At 50.7% G+C, this 19234-nt stretch overlaps 1 protein-coding gene across 1 annotated transcript in view; it reads right to left on the bottom strand.

The window, feature by feature from the left end:
* LOC103187299 (Down syndrome cell adhesion molecule homolog) overlaps positions 1 to 19234 on the bottom strand; it is a 185119-nt gene that overhangs the window by 49071 nt on the left and 116814 nt on the right. Inside the window, exons 8-12 of the mRNA XM_042334538.1 lie at positions 16162 to 16437; positions 12995 to 13273; positions 12084 to 12203; positions 10908 to 11081; positions 1100 to 1299 (exon numbers count right to left, since the gene is read on the bottom strand). Of these exons, the coding sequence (XP_042190472.1) occupies positions 1100 to 1299; positions 10908 to 11081; positions 12084 to 12203; positions 12995 to 13273; positions 16162 to 16437 (1049 nt within the window). The remainder of the gene's footprint in view (positions 1 to 1099; positions 1300 to 10907; positions 11082 to 12083; positions 12204 to 12994; positions 13274 to 16161; positions 16438 to 19234) is intronic.

The following is a 19234-nucleotide window of genomic DNA, read 5'->3' as shown; positions in this document are numbered from 1 at the left end:
TGAAGCAAGTTTAATAAGGCTCTCAGAGAGAGAGCGAGCGAGCGAGCGAGCGGGCAGGAGAGAAGGGGAGAGAGAGAAAGAGAGGGAGAGAGAATTACCAAATTGCACCAATTTAGGATAGTTAGCGGCCGCTTTTTGTATTGAGGAGGAGATTTAAGCTGTTAGGGACGGTTTTATTTGGGGTTCTTAAAGGCACACTGCGCTCTCCCCAGCAATCGGTCAGTTTGGGTGATGGATCAAATCATTTCGTCAGTACAGACCAGACAGTTGAGGCGAGGTGGGACTGGTCAGTCGGTGGGGGGGGGGAGTGGTGGGAGGTGGCGGGGGCTACAATGAAAGAGAAGGAATTGCAACCAATGTGTCTTAGAGGTGAGAGTGTAACCCACTGCGCCAGACTGACACCCATGTCATGTTTTCCAACCAACATTGCCTTCCAATGGATTGCGCACTCTCTCTCTCTCTCTCTCCCTGGAGGGACGCATTCCCACTTACCTAATTCCGGAAAGTACTGGGCGCAGGTTGGCAAGAGCCAAGGCTTGGGGACGGACCCCAGAGTGTGCATTTGGGGGTAATTGCTAGAGTCTCAGCAGCTAAAACCGCACAGCTTGCCATTGAGACCTTCTTGTCTAGCTCGGCCCATCCTATCCATTAGGGATAGTGCTACCAACAAGCCAGAGTGACACAGTATAATTTATAATAATGATAGTACTAATAACAATCATCATCCTTGCATTTGATGTAGCTCCTCATTGCCTCCTCGAGACGCCTCGAAGGGCTTCACAGAAATATACTCCAATGTGAATTGAACGTATATCTTGTGGGCGAAATGCGGAAGCCAACTCCGCCGCAGCGATGTCCCACAAAACGTACGTTCAATTCACTTTAGAGGTCGTTCTCAAAGCGCTATATCAAATGCAAGTATTATTATTACTATTATTATTAAACAGAGGCGCATATGTGTGTGTGTGTGTGTGTGTGGAGTGAGGAAACTTGCCTGAGGTTTCGCCCAACTCGGGAATCGAACCCGTGTGCTCTCGCTTGCGAAGCAAGTGCCTCTAACCACTACGCTACGGGACTCCACAAAGTTAGGGGTGGGTACCTGCAACGTGGAGACCACCTCATCGCCCATCTCCTTGGTGGAGACGATATAGCGGAACATGCGTTGTGGGTCGATGACTGTGTCCTCCTTCTCCCAGCGCACGATGATGGGCTTCTCTCCGTGGGCGGTGCAGCTGACCTCTTTCCTCTGGCCCTGAGTGGCCAGCGTAGTGTTGGGGTAGGACGTGATCATGGCTGGAACTGCCGGGGAGGCGGGGAGGGGGGGTGGAGGGGAAGGGGCAGAGAAAGAGAGAGCAAAGTGTGGAGAGGGAGAGAGAAAAAAAACAAGAGCATTTCTCCAATCAAACCTTGTTTTATTTGGTCTGGATCCGACGCAGTTGTGAACCCAGAGCCTCGCGAATCCCCAGACCGAGAGCGTTTGCACCCCATTCCTCCGCCTCGCCCCCTCCCTTGCCTCCTTCAAAACCCGTCTCAAGACCCTCCTCTTCGACCGTGGCTTCGGTCACCCTCCTTCCCCCCCCGCCCGCCTTCCCGCCGCCCGCCCGCAAACCCTCCCCGATCCTGACCCAAGGCGCCCTCCCGAAGTGAAAGGCGCTGTAAAAATGTAATTTGTTGTTGCTGTTGTTATAAGCTGTTTTTTGTGTCGAGGGTTCCACGTAAGCAGATCCACCAACACACGTGGAATCTAGTTTAATGTCTCACCCGAAGGATAATGTACAACACATGTTTAGCTCCGTGTAAAAGCCACTCGTTTTTCTGATTGCAATTCCCTTTGCTCACTGTGTCGGTAATGCATTTTTGACTCCTTACGTGTATAATGTACTTTTAGACCAGGACATTGGGACTCATTTAAAAAGGAGCTCGATGCAGTGATGTGAGGAGGATGATGGAGTGGGAGTTCTGGAGGGATGAGGTCCAAGAATATCCATCCATCCCAGTGGTCAACAACCCCGGACCAGCGGACATCAGCCAATTCTGCTGCTTTGGGAGTTGTAATGATCCACACACACACTCGCACTTAACTGATCCATACACACTCACACACATACCGGATACACACAGACACACACACACACACACACAGACACACAGACGCACACAAGTACACACAAACACAGATGCACGCACACACACAAGACACACACATACCATACACGCACACACACACACACACACACACACACGTACAGACCGGCACATACTGACATGCACATACACAACACACAGCCACAGAGACACAACCAAACACACAACACACACACTCACACAGACCAGTACTTGAGCGTAACTCACTTTTCACTCCTTCCGAGGGAAACGATGGGAGAATATGCATGAGGCAACAGATAAATCTTCTGGCGTAACTTGAGCGATAAATTGGATGGCTTATGAGCTCACGAGGCTGTGAGATGTATTTAGGAGCGGTACATATGGCAGAGTGACACAGAGATGTGTGCTCCCTGGTGTGGGGGGGGTGGGGGGCCCGGGGGGAGGCACGATAGATGCTAATTGACACACAGGCAGCTTTAGATGAAGTGGATACATCTCAGATATGGCAGTCAATGTCAGGGCTTACTATTTAGGGCAGTGCAGGCACACAGGGAGGGAGGGTGGAAGAGCGCGGGGGTGAATGGGGAGAGAAGGGGGAGGGGGCGATGAGGAGCGGGGAGAGAGAGGAACCGGGAGACGGGGGGAGAGAGGGACGGAGAGGCAGGAGGACAGGGAGCGGGGAAAGGGGGACAGGGAGTAGCTAGAGAGGGATTGGGATTGGTGGGAAAGGGGTTTGGTGCGGCAGGGGGGAGAAAGGGATGGAGAGCAGGAGAGAGAGATGGATAGGGAGCGGGGAGACAAGGGCGATGAAAAGGGGAGAGGCATGGGGAGAGGAGGAGAGAGTGACATTGAGGGAGGGGGGAAGAGACAGACGGGCATGTGGGGAGAGAGGTGTAGGGAGTGGGGTGCTCTGGGTTGCTACGCTGCGTGAGGGGTGCTATACAAGTTCAAGTTGTTGGGCGGAGGAGTGAAGGGGACAGAGGCGCAGGGGAGAGAGGGACTTTTTTTTTGCTTTGATCAACAGTCTGGGTTGGTACTGCGTCAGGATAACAAGCAAAATCGTGGAGTCCTGTAGCTCAGTGGTTAGAGCACTCGCTTTGCAAGCGAGAGACCTGAGTTCAACTCCAGGCAGAGGGCGAAACCTTGGGCAAGTTTCCTTACTCCACACAGAGCCTAATAATAATCCCTCCAAAAAAACAAAAATAATAATAAATTGGTCATTTTCAATCTACGACTGTTTGTGGGACATTGCTGTGCGCAATTGGCTGCCGCGTTTGCCCACAAATATACAGTCAATTCACTTTACAGTGTGTTCTGTGAAGCGCTTTGGGACGTCCTCCCGACGTGAAAAGCGCTATATCAAATGCAAGGAATATTATTATTATTATTATTAAAATCGGTGAATGATCCCAGTCAAGCCCTGAGAGGAAAACGTTAGGGTCTGAGTTCAGTGCGATTGTGGAAACCCATCGCTGTGCTTAAGAGTCTCCAAACCAACCTGAGAATTCCTCACCTACACATGGAAATCCCAGAGATAGATTGTGGGAATGGAATGCACACTCTCTTTCTCTCCCTGGAGGGACTCATCCTGCTCACCTAATTCCGGTAAGTATGAGGCGCAGGTTGGCAGGAGCCAAGGCTTGGGGGACCCCCAGAGTGTGGGTTGGGGGTAACTGCTGGAGGCTGACCAGCTGAAGCCGCATAGCTTGCCATTGATAGCCCTGTCTGGCAAGCTTTCCCGATGCATGTCCAGCTAGGATCACCCTTACCCGTTAGGGCTCTGGCTTGCAGGGTTAACAGGAGCCGAGTGGGAGGATTCCCTGTCCACAATGATTGGTCTACCCTTCCAAGTCCTACCGATGAGCCAGGCTGGGCTGGGCCGTCATCAGCAGTGAGTGCCTTGGATTACTGCGGACCGGCCTGGCTCAGGAACCAGACAAGAGACTCTCATAGAGCTGGCTCGATTTTGGCATTCCGTTGCCAAACATGTCGCCTTGGAGCCACCTCCCCCTGCCCCCACCCGTAAGGTAGTTGCAAAGCTTAACTCGAAGTAACCGAGCCATTTTCGCTGCCCAGTTGCCTGGCTGATCGACTGTGTGAGCTGTGTGCTGGTCTCTCTTCACTGGTTGAATAAATCTCCTAGCGACAGTCTTCCTGAGGCCCTCATTGCCCAACCAACCTAGCAGAGCTGCCCTTGCAGTGCTCACCTACCCGGCAAATGGTAGATAATAGGCATCTCCTGTAGCTTAGTGAAGTCACTGTAGCTCAGTGATTAGAGCACTCGCCTCGCATGCGAGAGGACCTGGGGTCAACCCCCGATAGGACGTAACCTCAGGCAAGTTTTCTTACTCCACACTCCCCTGTTTACCGAGCAGTAAGTAGGAACCCCGCTTGTTAGTCGATTGGCGGATCGCTTTCTGGGAGTAATAATCTCTTCAAAAAAAAGAATTACTATTTGGTCACTCAATCCACGACTGTTTGTGGGACACCACTGTGAGCAATTGGCTGCCGTGTTTCGCCCACAATATTTACAGTCAATTAACTTGTACAGTATGTTCCGTGAAGCGCTTTGAGACGTCTCAAAGACGTGATAAGGGGCTATATCAAATGCAAGGATTATTAATATTATTATCTCAAACATTGAGTTAGAGCACGAGAGGACAGAAAGAGCAAAGGCCTTTCTGAGAGGACAGAAAGAGCAAAGGCCCGGCAAAGCGCTTCACAGTCATTATTTTCGATATAATAATAATAAAGCTTGCATTTGATATAGTGCCTTATTATGTCGTTGAGACGTCTCAAAGCGATTCACAGGATATACTGTAAAGTTAATCTACTGTATATTTTGTGGGCGAAACACAGCAGCCAATTGCGCACAGCAGTTTCCCACAAACAGTTGTGGATTGAGTGACCAAATTATTATTATTTTTTTTACGGGATTATTAGCTCCAGAAAGCCACCTGACAATCGATTAACAACCAGGTTCCTACTTACTTCTAGGTAAACAGAGGCGTGAGGAGTAAGGAAACTTGCCTAAGGTTTCGTCCCGTCCCAGGAATCAAACCCGGGTCCTATCGCTTGTGAGGCGAGCGCGCTAACCACTACACTACAAGGCTCCATGTTAGATGGCGGACATAAAAATCCCAGCACAGCACAGACTCCGACCGTTAATCAAAGCAAAAAAAAAATAAAGTCCCAACTCGCTTTGAAGGGAATGGCCTTTGAAGTGTATGGGAAGAAAGCCTTTGTACATGTGCTGTACTCATTGTACTGCTGACCCTTTCTGTGCCTCCATCAAATCTACCCTCGGCTCACTTTCTCTCTCGGCTTCCTTCCCCCTCACCCCCCCCCCCTCCCTTTTCTCACCAGCTATTCTCATCACCATTTATATGCTTCCGTGTTCCTTTCGGCTTCTAATTTGCAGCGTTTTCTAAACAGCTTCCTGAATAATAATCCCAGCGTTTGATATAGCCTTATCATGTTGTTGAGACGTCTCGATGCGCTTCACAGAATGTGTGATGTAAAGTGGAGCGACGGCAAATTTTGTGGGCGAAAAGCGGCAGCCAACTGCGCACGTCAATGTCCCCGCAAACAGCCGTGGATTGAGCGAACAAAATTTTTTTCTCAAGGGATTGTTACGACTGGGTTCCTATTTACTGCGAGGTAAACCGAGGGGCATGGGGGTAAGAAAACACGCCTGAGGGAATCAAACCCGGGTCCTCTCGCTCGTGAGGCGAGCGCTCTAACCACTACTCTAATGGACTCCACATGCAGGGAAGGGGGGGGGGAAAAAAAAATAGCATAAATACACAGCGTCTATGGGCTTCCTAAGCAGAGGCATTAGCGTGGTAATGATCAAGGTTTCCGTGTGGAAAGAGAGTCTAAAAAGGAGTTAAATATGATTAGGGAGGAGGAGAACAAAACAGTCAGCATCGCCTTTGCTTTCCCCTCTCCTGACTAATTATTAATCGGTGTGACAATCATAAAATCATTCTCTCATTAACTAATTACAGCTCTTTGACTAACACCAATCTTATTACCATTGATCACTGATGAACAGCAGCCTGTTTTGTTTGCCTTTCTGCCAGACCGCTTTTTTTAGTGCACGCCCTCCCTGCCCCCACTTTAATAATAATCTTTGCATTTAACATAGCGCCTGATCACGTCGTTGAGACGCCTCAAAGTGCTTCACAGGATTCACTGTATTTTGTGGGCGAAACGCGGCAGCCGATCGCACGCGTCAAAGTCCTACTTACAGCCATGGAGTGAGTGACCGATTTTATTTTGGGGGATTGTTGACCGGGAGACCGGGAGAGAGAAACTCCCTCAAACCGTCCACAAACAGTCGTAGATTGAGTGACCAAATTTTATAATTGTTTTTGAAGGGATTATTATCCCCGGAAAGCGATCCTTCCCAATGGACTAACAACCGCATTCCTACTTACTGCTTGGAAAACAGAGCTGCGTGGAAGGAAAGTAAGGAAAGTTGCTGAACAGGTTTCGCGCCTCCCAGGAACTAGACCCGGGTCCTTTCGCGCTAATCACTACGCTGCAGGACTCCACATTTAATGATAATTAAATGAATAATGATAACTGTTACTATCAATGAATCGCGCAGTCTCGATAAGAAAAACTTCACGATTCGGCGTGAGGCGCGCGTGGAAATTGCACGCACTAAAAACACTTCTTTTTTCGCGTGGAAAAACAACGTCCCTCTGCCCATTGTCCTGATCTCTCTCTTTGTCTGCCCCGGATTTGCTGCCTGCAGTCACCAGTGGATTGCAATCCATAGCTGGATATTATGCAGGGAGCTGTCAAAGCCTGAGACAGAAATCAATGCCATCTTGCACTTGTTAGCGTTAGCTCCCGGAGCCGAGGGAACTGGGACCATTGTGTTGATCATTAATGCACCAGCCTCTCTCTCTCTCTCTCTCTCTCTCTCTACGTTTAGTGTTCATTTCTTGCAGGGCCCGGGTTACACTTGCTTCAGAAGGGGATTAATGACCACACCTGCTCTCCCTCATGCAGCGTGCTTCACAGCGTGCTTATGTCGAATAAAAACCCTCAAGACGTAATTCTTTGACCGGGCTTGCGGTCGTCTTTTCCCTTCTTCCACCCCCCACTCTACACCCGCTGGCTCCCAACCCCTCCCCCCCCCCCCCCCACACACACAACTCATTTCCCTGTCTGGCACCGTTGAAAGGCTTTGGGACCACCTCCTGACGTGAACGGTGCTTTTATCAATGCAAATTTGGAATGAATAATAACCCGAGATGAGCCTTGCATTTGATATAATGTCGTATCATGTCGTTGAAATGTCTCAAAGCGCTTCATAGCAATACACTGCCGAGGGAATTGACTGCAAATTTTGTGGGCGAAACGCGGCAGCCGATTGCGCACAGCGGGGTCCCACAAACAGTCGTGGATTGAGTGACCAAATTATTAGTCTTTTTTGGAACAGATTATTACTCCCAGAAAACGATTCACCAATCGACTAACAACCGGGTTCCTACTTACTGCTAGATAAACAGAGGGGTGTGGAGCAAGGAAACTTGCCTGAGACTCGGAATCAAATCCGGACGCTCTCGTTTGCGAGGCGGGTTCTCTGATAAATACGCTACAGGGCTTGTATTGCATTGGAATTATATATTGAAACATAACCCTTGCGTTTGATGCAGCACCTTATTTCGCCGTCCAAATGCTTCAAAGTATTTCACAGGAATTTTTGTGGAGTCCTGTAGCTCAGCGGTTAGAGCACTCGCATTGCAAGAGAGAGACCTGGTTCGATTCCCGGCTGGGCAAAACCTTGGGCAAGTTTCCTTACTCCACACACCTGATAATAATCCCTCAGGAAAAAAACACAATAATAATTGGTCACTTCAATCCACGACTGTTTATAGGGACACTGCTGTGCGAAATTGGCTGCCGCGTTTCACCCACAAATATACGATCAATTCACTTTACAGTATATTCTGTGAAGAGCTTTGAGACGTCGAGAAGACGTGAAAAGCGCTACATCAAATGCAAGGATTATTTATTATATTACTATTACTGTGCCACGGAGCGATTGTGTTTTTGTGGGCAAACCTGGCAGTGATGACCACACAAACAGCCATAAAGTAAATAACCGATTTTATCTGGGAGATTGTTGGCCAGGACACCAGGAGAGAAAAACTCCCTTCTCTTTTCCAACGGTGCCTTGGGATCTTTAACATCCATCTGAACAGGCAGATGGGACCTCTGCATCACCTGAACTGTGTGAATTCATAGTTTTCAATGCGTGGCTTGAACCCACAACCTTTTAAAATAAGAATAATAAGAATGAAATACATCAAACTACAAATTGAATGTGGACGTATGTGCCAATGTAAAACAAGCATAGTTCCTATAGTCATCTGTGTAACAGGGACCGTTAGTAAGACCGTTCAGAAATGGCTGACAAAATACCCGGTGAACAAACCATCAACCTCCTTCAAAAGTAGGTATTTTAGATCAAGTTCAAATGTACTCAGAAAAGTATGATCCATTGATATGTAACGTGTTGGTGTTATTGGTCTGGCTGACCATCACTGAAACCCATTTAGAAATTACCTCTACTAAACTGTAATAACGTAATAACGTAATAATAATAATAATAATTGCATTTGATGACATCCAGACATCGCAAAGAGCGTCACTGGATACTGTAATCTGGTGTCACTGTTTTTTTTTGCGTGCGCGCGGGCGAACACGGCAGCCAATTTGCGCAAAGCGATGTCTCACATGAAGTGAGCGGCCAACTATATTTGGTGGATTTTGTTGCCCGGGACACAGGGAGAGAGAAACTCCTTCCTGACTTGGAGGAAAGAGTGCTATCGACCGAGTCAGGCTGACAATCCTCAGCCGTGGATCCTGTAACTGGGAACGATTGCTCAGAGGAATTTGCTCGGTGCCATAATAATAATCAACATAATAATCCTTGCGTTTGATGTAGTGCCGTATCATGTCATTGAGACGTCTCAAAGCGCTTCACAGGATATACTGGAAAGTGGATTGACTGCGTACTTTGAGGGTGAAACAACACGGCATTGAGTGACCAAACATTTTTCTTGGAGGGATCGTTACTCCGGGGAAGCGACTAACAACCGGGTTCCTACTTACTGCTTGGTAAACAGAGCCGTGTGGAGTAAGGACATTTTCCGAGGTTTTGTTCCGGCCGGGAATCGAACCCGGGGTCCTAATAATAATAATAATAATAATAATCCTTGCATTTGATATAGCGCTTTTCACGTCGGGAGGACGTCCCAAAGCGCTTCACAGACCACACTGTAAAGTGAATTGACTGTGTATTTGTGGGCGAATGCGGCAGCCAATTGCGCACAGCAATGCCCCACAAACAGTCGTAGATTGAAAATGACCAATTTATTTATTGTTTTTGGTTTTGGAGGGATTATTATTAGGCTCTGTGTGGAGTAAGGAAACTTGCCCAAGGTTTCACCCTCTGCCTGGAATTGAACTCAGGTCTCTCGCTTGCAAAGCGAGTGCTCTAACCACTGAGCTACAGGACTCCACAGTCCTCTCGCTTGCGAGGCGATTTTGCTAACAATACGCTACGAGGCACCAAAAACGTGTTTTGCCTTCGAGCAGCCAGTGACTTGGTGGTAGAGGGTGGGAGGGGGGTGGGGGGGGGGAATGGAGTGATGGCTGGACTGGCTCTGAAGCAAAAATCAACAAAGGAATGGCTCAGTGACTCAAACGCAATTTATTCCGCACGGTTTCTGCAAGCTCCTGGGGTAATGGCACATGATGGGTGATTAAAGGGCGAGTGTTTAAATCAAAGACGGCAGATTGTGTGAAGAGCGTCAAAAAAGCAGTAAGCTATCGCTCACTGCTTGTCATGAGAGGCCCTTGTTAGCAATAAAATAGAGCAAAGCTTTGCTCTAAACAAGAAGCAGGTAGAGGCAGCCTCGGGCACAGACAAATGAGGAGAGAGGTTTCCTTTATACAACAACTAACAAGGATCCTTGCGCTTGATACGGCGCCTCATCACGTCGTTGAGACGTCTCAATGCCGCTTCACAGGATATACTGTAAAGCGGATTGACTGTGTATTTTGTGGGCAGCCAACTGCGCACAGCAGCGTCCCACAAACAGTCGCGGATTGTGTGACTACATTATTATTAGTTTTCATTTTATTTAGCCACTCTGCCCCGAGCCTCTGGAACTCGGTCCCGATCCCGACCCCCGAAACCCCCAACCCCCCGGGTCCGAAACACTGGTTGTCCAGCGCCTTGGGACTTCCTCCCAGTACATATGTAAGTTTGCAGTTGTTGTTGTTTTCAAGGGATTATTACCTTCGGTAAAGCAAACCGCCAACCGACTGACAACTGGGTTCCTACTTACCGTTAGGTAAACAGAGACGTGTGTGGAGTAAGGAACCCGGGTCCTCTCGCTTGCGAGGCGAGCGCTCTAACCACTACGCTACAGGAATCCACCAACACATGATTCAACCATCGCTTCGGGTGAGGGGGGTGGGGGCGAGTTCCACAGTCTCACTACCCTCTGCTTGAAGTAGCTCCTGATACACTTCTCTTCCTCTAGATTCCCCCCACCCCCCACCCACCCAAGTAGTTGCCATCTTATATTTGTGTCCCCTGGTTACGGACTCCCTAAACCGGTGGGAAACAGCCCATTTGTGTTAACCTTTACCAAACCCTTTCACTCTCGATATGTAAGGGGGAACGTTCTCACCGAGCGGCTGCCGACGGGAAGCGAGAGGAGCGAGGGAGGAGGGTTCGGTGGGGGGTGAAGTGGGGAGGTCCTTACTTTTGACGGTCAGGTACATGGACTTGCTGACGTCAGCTCCCACGTCGTTGCTGACCTGACACAGGTAGTAGCCGCTGTCCTCCTCCAGCACGTGTTTGATCAGCAGAGACCCATTCACCAGCAGTCGCACTCGGCCGTTCAGGGTGATGGACTGAAACTGAGGCACCCCAGCGCCTGCGGAGAGCGTGAGGGAGAGAAGTGAGGGCGGGGGGGAGGGGCAGAGAGTGGGGAAAGTGGGAGGGAGCGGGGGAGAGAGGGGGAGAAAAGGGGAGACAGATAAGGGGGAGAGCGCGGGGGAGCAGGGGCGAAGGAGGGGGGTGAGGGAGCGGGTGCGGGAGGAGAGAGAGGGGAGTGGGGGAGAGAGCAGGGGGAGAGGGAGGGATAGCAGGGGGAGAGCGGGTGGGGGAGAGCAGGGGGAGAGCCGGGGGGGGTTGGGGGGAGAGAAGGGGAAACTCCTGGTTAGGTCCACTGTTAGTCATCTTGTGTTAAGATCATAAGAACATAAGAAATGCTCGACGAAAGAAACATTTGCCTTTCACCTTCCTGGCGGTCGCAAGCACATGTGTCCTGAACTACATATGTACTATATCCCACAATGTTATTTCCTGAAAGAAAACTATCTAATCCGTCGATAGGAACGCAGGAACAAAGCTTTGCAGTGACCAGCTGGGTGTCGGAAACACATGCGGAAACCCATCGCTGTGTTTACGAGTATTCAAACCAGACTTGAGAGTTCCACCTACGTGTTTGACATGGAAAATTCCCCGTGTCTGGAACGGAACGTGCGCTCTCTCTCTCCCTGTGAGGGACGCATTCGGCTTGCGCAATTCCCGGAGAGCATTAGGTGCAAGATGGCAAGAGCCAAAGCTTGGGAATCCGCCAGAGTGTGCTTTGAAAGCACTCGCTGGTTTGCTTTCCCGCTGCTTGTACAGCTAGGACCACCCTACCCATTAGGGCTTTGGCTTGCAGGGTCAGCAGGAGCTCGAGTGGGAGGATTCCCTGCCCCCCAGTGACTGGTCTGCCCTTCCAGGGCCTGCCGATGAGGCCAGTTTGGACTACGGGGTCAACAGCCGTGCCCAGGAATACTACGGTACACAGGTGACGGCAGGTTCCAGGAACTTCTAAGACCGGATTTGGATCTCAGAAATGTTGGGAACGTTGGCCTGGAGACAATACCTTTGGAATACTTCCACACGATGGTGGGGACGGGATAGCCCTCGGCCGAGCAGTTCAGGATGACCGATTTGCCGTAGATGCCGTCCTGGTCACTGGGCTGAACCACAAAGTGGGGAGGGACTGGAAAAGAAAACACAGCGGGAGAGGGAGAGGGAGAGGGTGAGGGAGAGGGTGAGGGTGAAGACACAGAACACGACTCGCAGTTGCACAGCGCCTTTCGACTCGGGAGGACTCCTCACAGTGCTTCGCATTGAGGGTGGGTGGGTAGGTAAGGTGACCAAAAGAGGTAATAACAACAACAACTTGCACTTATATAACGCCCTTCACAGGGGGGAATCGTTCTGGAGCGCTTACAAATAATAATCCTTGCGCCTGATTGAGAGCCGTCGCAATGTCTCAAAGCGCTTCAAAGGATATACTGTGAAGTGTAGTGGCTGTATGTTTTGTGGGCGAAACGCGGCTGCCACTATGCGCACAGCAACCTTTTATGGTCGTCCAACAAAATAAATTCTCTTTGTTGAATATTTCTTGACTTATGCCATGAATCGCTCACAAAGACACGCGTAAACGAGCGAGAACGTTCTGTGGAGTGGCGGAGGGGGTGGGGGCGTCGGTGAGGGTGAGGGCGGTGAGATCGAGGGGCAGGGTGAGGGCGAGGGGCAGGGTGAGGGGGAGGGTGAGGGCGAGGGGCATGGAGAGGGCAAGGGTGGTGAGGTCGATGGGCAGGGTAAGGGCGAGGGCAAGGGACAGGGTGAGTGCAAGGGGCAGGGTTAGGGCGAGGGTGAGGGTGAGGGGCAGGGTGAGGGCGAGGGGCAGGGCGAGGGCGAGGGCGAGGGGCAGGATGAGTGCGAGGGTGGGGGTGAGGGTGAGGGGTAGGGCGAGGGGCAGGCCGAGGGCGAGGGGCTGCTGACCTCTGACGACCAGTTGGCTGCGGTGTTCTGTGGCGGCGGCAGCGTTGCTGGCGACGCAGGTGTAGTTGCCGTTGTGGAGGAGCGAGAGGTTGGAGATGCGCAGGGAGCTGGAGAAGTCGATGTTGTCGATGGTGACGCCCAGGCTGGCGGGGATGGGCCGCCCGTCCTTCTGCCAGGTGATGCGGATGGGCAGGTCCCCCGAGACCACCACGCACGGGATGAAGACCCTCTGGCCGATGGAGAACCGCGGGAACTCGAAGGGCTGGATCAAAGGCGGCACTGCAGGGACACAACGCGAGGCGAAGACGGAGCGGATCAATCCGGCCATTTGGCCGAACCATACAGCGGGTTATACGTTCGCACGGAGCCTCACACGTCGTCGGGAGGCCGTCCCGAGGCGCTGGACAGTCAGGGGGTTTGGCCCCGAGCTGGTGGCGTAACAAGTCACGTTTTATTATGATAACGCTGGCATTCGAGGTGGAGCCTGAGACGTCTCAAAGCTCTTTACGGGATATACCGTAACGTGCGCTGACTGCGCATTTCGTGGGCGCACAGCAGGGTCCCACAAACAGCCACGGAGCGAGTGACCGGCTTTATTTGGGGGGGGGATTGTCGGCCAGGACACCGAGAGAGAGAGAGAGAGAGAGAGAGAGAGAGAGAGAGAAACTCCCTTCTCTTTTCCAATAGCGCTGCGGGATCTTTAACGTCCACCTGAACAGGGCAGACGGGACCTTGTTTTAACGTCACATCCGAAGGACGGCACCTCCGGCACTGCAACACATCCCCCCAGCGCTGCATGGATTGTGATTCCTGTGCGTCCGACTGTCCGACTGTGTGAGTCTACAGCGTGTGAGTGTGTGTGTATACAGTGTGTGTGTGTATACAATGTGAGTGCGTACAGTGTGAGTGTGTACAATGTGGTTTCAGTGTGAGTGTGTACATAGTGTGAGTGCGAATAGTGTGTGTGAATACAATGTGAGTGTGAACAGTGTGAGTGTGAATACAGTGTGAGTGTGTATAATGCATGAGTATGTATACAGTGTGTGTGTTTACAGTGTGAGTGGGTCTGTTGTACTGTATGTCAGTGTGCGGGTGAGTGTACTGTATGTCTGTGTGTGTGTACTGTAGGTCAGTACTGTATGTCATTGTGTGTGTGTGTGTGTGTCAGTGTATACAGTGTGAGTGTGTACTGTATGTTGAAGTGTGAGTGTGTAGTGTATGTCAGTGTTTACAGTGTGAGTGTGTAGTGTATGTCAGTGTGTACAGTGTGAGTGTGTACTGTATGTCAATGTGTACAATGTGAGTGTGTCGTGTATGTCAGTGTGTACAGTGTGAGTGTGTACAGTGTGAGTGTGTACTGTATGTCAGTGTGTACAGTGTGAGTGTGTACTGTATGTCAGTGTGTACAGTGTGAGTGTGTACTGTATGTCAGTGTGTACAATGTGAGTGTTTATTGTACGTCAGTGTATATGTGAGTAAAACGCTGGGTGTGTAATTGACTGACAGGAAACAGAATTGCCACCAGTTGTAATAAAATATTAAAATTCCCACGGGGAATTCATTAAATTGCTTTTAATGTTTTTTTTGTCTGTTGAAAGAGTGGAGCTAAATGTAGGGGGGGCGGGGATGGGGAGCGAGGGAGGTGGGGAGTGAGCGAGGTAGGGAGTGAGGGAGGTGAGGAGCGAGGGAGGTCACATTTTTCTGGTGGACAGGTACAGTGACTGGACTGGACCTCTTCCCGGGTCAGAAAAGGGCACAAATCCTGAATTTAAATGAAAAACCCAAAAGACATCGTGAACGGAGGGATTTGAGGGGCTGGATAGCCAAATGCAGAGAGAACCGGATGTGACGCTAAATATTATAATAATCCTTATATTTCATCCAGAACGACGTCTCTAAGCACCGCACAGGATTTACTGTAAGCTGCGTATTTTGTAGGCAAACGCGGCAGACGATTTGCGCACAGCAGCGTCCCACAAACAGCCATGGAGCGAGCGACCAATTTTATTTTGGGGATTGTTGGCCAGGACTCCGAGAGAGAGAGAGAGAGAGAGAGAGAGAAACTCCCTTCTCTTTTCCAATAGCGCCGCGGGATATTGAACGTCCACCTGAACAGGCAATCGGGACCTCGGTTTAATGTCTATTTAATGTTTAGTGTCTCATCTAAAGGACGGCTTCTCCGACAATGAAGCGCTGTTCACCACACCCACACCCCCCCCACCACCCCCACCCCCACCCCACACACACACACACAGATTGTGGGAGGGAATGAGAGAAGGAAGCATACAGCGTACAGCTCAAAGTCCCTGTCATTGGGGATTGAACACACACGATGTTCTGCCACGCTCACACTCTACATAAAGTTGTGGGTTCGAGAGCCCCACCACGACAGGGCTTGGAATCACATGGTCTAAACCTTCTCTCCAATAAAGTGCCGGGGGTGGGTGGGGGGTGTGGGGGCGAATGTCGGATTGACAAGAAGATGCCATCCTCCGGATGAGACGTTAAGCCGAGGTGGAAGCTAATGATCCCGCGGCGCTTTTCGAAAAGAGAAGGGAGTTCCTCTCTCCCAGTGTCCTGGCCAACCATCCCCAAAATAATATTGGGTCACTCGCTACGCGGCTGTTTGTGGGACGTTGCCGTGTTAACTCCCGTTTCATCGTAAATCCTGTGAAGCGCTCTGAGACGTCCCTGTGACACCAAACGCAAGGATTATTATTGTTATATTATTATTATCATTCCCTCTGTTCCCGTTTGTACACAAACAAATACGTACGTGCAGTCACAGACCGAAAAAGACTGACGTTCACAAATACGGAGACACACACACACACACACACACACACATTACCCGACAAACACAGACAGAGACACACAACCACACATCCGTACGTGTCTGCGTGCCTCGTTCGCCTACAAACCACACTTCCGTCACTCCCTTTCGCCTCAAATAAAGATTATTTTTTTCCGGGTCTGGGAATCCGCAGCGTGTCGATTCTTTTCAGGGAGCAAATTCGACTGACTTCTGTCGGGACGGACCTCGGACTCCTCGCGCCCGGCAAAATTCTTACGCCTCTCACGTATCCAAGTGCTTTGAGACATCCTGATCGCTTACCCCCCACCCCGCCCCGCCCCACCCCACCCACCACCGCCACCCTTTCGCTTACCTTTGACGGTGACGTGCACGCTTTGGCTGGTGGAGAGTTGGGGCTGGACCAGGACACTGCAGATGTACTCCCCCTCATCGGTGTCCTTCTGCACGTCGGACAGCTTCAGGGTGCCGTTGTTGCCGAAGGCCACCTGCCTGTGGTTGAAGGGCAGCAGGTTGGCGTTCTTGTACCACTTGATGGAGTAATAGGGGTACCCGATCACGTGGCAGTGGATGTAGGTGTCCCGGCCCGCGATCGCCGTGATGTTTTTCATCGGGCGGATACTGGCTGGTCCTGTCAAATAGAACGCACAGCCACACACATACAACACACATACACACATTTGCAACATACGTACACAAACACACACACACACACACACACACACGCACACACATACACAGCCATGCACATACAACACAAGCACGCACGCATACACACAGCCACGCGCACACAACGTACGTGCACGTACGCCCACATTGCCGCGCAAGTGCAACATGCACCCACACACAACCGCACGCGTCCAACACACATACACACACACACGCGCAGCCACGCACATACACATAGCCACACACGTACACACACACATACACAGCCACGCACATATACACAAAAATATACACACATACACACAACACACATACATATACACATGTATACAGATTACAGACATATACACAAGACACACACACACATACAAACACACATGCGCACACATGCACATACAAAGGAACACATACACATAGACAAATGCACATACGCACACACAACCACGTAGACATTCGCGTGAGCACACGCATACACAGTAGATAGACACCACACACGCACAAACACAGACAGAAACATACAGACACAGAGAGAGAAACATACACACACACGCGCGCAGAAACACACACAGAGACAAACACACAGACACAGAGACACACAAAAGACACAAACGGAAAAAAATGCAATCTGTAAAAGTGATGATAATTGATTTTATACAAACACTCAATCGCGATCCGCATTATTCATTCATCGAACACGACTTGTGTTTAACCTCCGGGGATGGTGGTGGGGGGGAGGAAGAGGAGGGGAGGGGCGGTGGGGTGGGGTGGGGGGGGCAGAGAGATACAAGTAAATTACCCCAAGTCCCCAATCCATGGAGTGGAGACAATGATCACAGAATCCTTAACCCCATCTCCACACCCCCCCACCCCGCCCGCCCCCCACCCAATACCCTCTGACATCCTTCCTCTAGACGTAAGGGTCCAATTTTCCCATCAAACGCCCCACTAAGTTGGGTCCCTGCTCACGGCCAACTGCAGACGGCCAATCCTTGCACACCCTGACAACCATCTGGAGAAAGGAGTCTTTCCATAGAGTCACAGCTCAGGATTAGAATTGGGATACAGCAGTTCAACACACAACACGCTGCCAAGATGGAGTCCTGCAGCTCAGGGCTTAGAGCACTCGCTTTGCAAGTGAGAGACCTGGGTTCAATTCCAGGCAGAGGGCGAAACCTCGGGCAAGTTTCCTTACTCCACACAGAGCCTAATAATAATCCCTCCAAAAAACCCAAAACAATAATAAATTGGTCATTTTCAATCCACGACTGTTTGTGGGACATTGCTGTGCGCAATTGGCTGCCGCGTTCGCCCACAAATATACAGTCAATTCACTTTACAGTGTGTTCTGTGAAGCGCTTTGGGACGTCCTCCCGACGTGAAAAGCCCTATATCAAATGCAAGGATTATTATTATTATTATAAGATGGAGACTGCCAAGATGGTGGAAGGTGAACTGGATGGAGCTTGGTCTTTTTTTGGTCTAGCTTTTCCTGCGTTCCTATGTTCCTCCCCAACTAACCCTCCCCACTGCCCAGCTCGGCAGGTTAGCTCTGTGCCTTCGCTCAGCAATTTTAACTTGTGCCTCAATTGGGGAAGTGTTTTGCCTCCCTTCCCCTCCCCTTTTCTCTCTCTCTCTCTCCCTCTCTCTCCTTCCCTCTCTCCCCCTCTCCCCTCATCCCGATGTGGCGTTGTATAAACAGGGGCAGGGGCTCAAATGACGATGGAAAAGATTGTCTGTGAATTACCTGGAAATCAAATAAAACAGTCAGAATGGTCAATGGTGGAAACGGAGAGAGAGGGAGGGAGGGAGAGAGGGAGAGAAAAAGGGGGAGGTGGAGTGGAAGGAGAGAAGAGAGGGAAAGGGGGGGGGGGGGAGAGGGAAAGAGGGAGTAGGGAGAGAGCGAGGAAGAGCAAGAGAGGGCAGCAGGAAAAGAGGAAACGTAAACGGGAGAGAGACCACACAGGGAAAAAAAACACAGTGGAGGATGGAGTGGGGGAGAAAGAGAGGGAGTGAGGGGAGTCAGAGAGCGGAGAGGGAGAGCGAGGGAGGTGAAGAGGAACGGAGAGCGTGAAAGATGGAATGGGTGGGAATGGGAGAGGGAGGGAGAAAGAGAGAGAAAGAAAGAAAGAAAGAGTGGAAAGAGAGAGGGGGTGGAGGAGAGAAGGAAAGGGACAGAGGAGGGAGAGGAAGCAGAGACAGAGAGAGAGATGGGGGAGAGAAGGAGCTGAAGAGGAACAGAGAGGGAGATAGAGACGGGGAGCAGGAGAGGGCAAGAAAGAGGGGAGAGAGAAGGAACGAGGGACTCGGGAGAAAGAGAGAGAGGAAGAGCCAGAGAGGAGGAGTGGGAAGCAGGATAAGAGGCAAAGTGAACGGGAGAGAGGGATGCAGGGAGAGAGAGAGAGAGAGAGAGCGGAGTAAAAACAAGCACACGGTGGAGTGGTGGTGGTGGTGGTGGTGGTGAGGGCGGGGGGGTGGGTGGGTGGTTGGGTGGGGGTGGGTGGGTGGGTGGGTGGAGGCGGAAGGAAAGAAGGAAAGAGGCTGAGGTGAAGTCATCCGTTTTCCAAAGGGAAAGAAAGACAGAAGAGGCTACAAAACCCACATTCACGAGTCTTCCCAAAAAAAGGGGGAACGGAAAAGAAACCTTAAAGAATGCAATGGTTTTACACACACACACACCACAAACACACACACACACACACCACAACACACGCGTGCACAGACACACGCTAACACACGCTCGCGCACACACCACAGACACG

The sequence above is a fragment of the Callorhinchus milii genome, unplaced genomic scaffold, assembly GCF_018977255.1.
Source record: "Callorhinchus milii isolate IMCB2004 unplaced genomic scaffold, IMCB_Cmil_1.0 Scaffold4, whole genome shotgun sequence".
Classification (NCBI taxonomy): domain Eukaryota; kingdom Metazoa; phylum Chordata; class Chondrichthyes; order Chimaeriformes; family Callorhinchidae; genus Callorhinchus; species Callorhinchus milii.
This window is presented reverse-complemented; position numbering and strand designations above follow the sequence as displayed.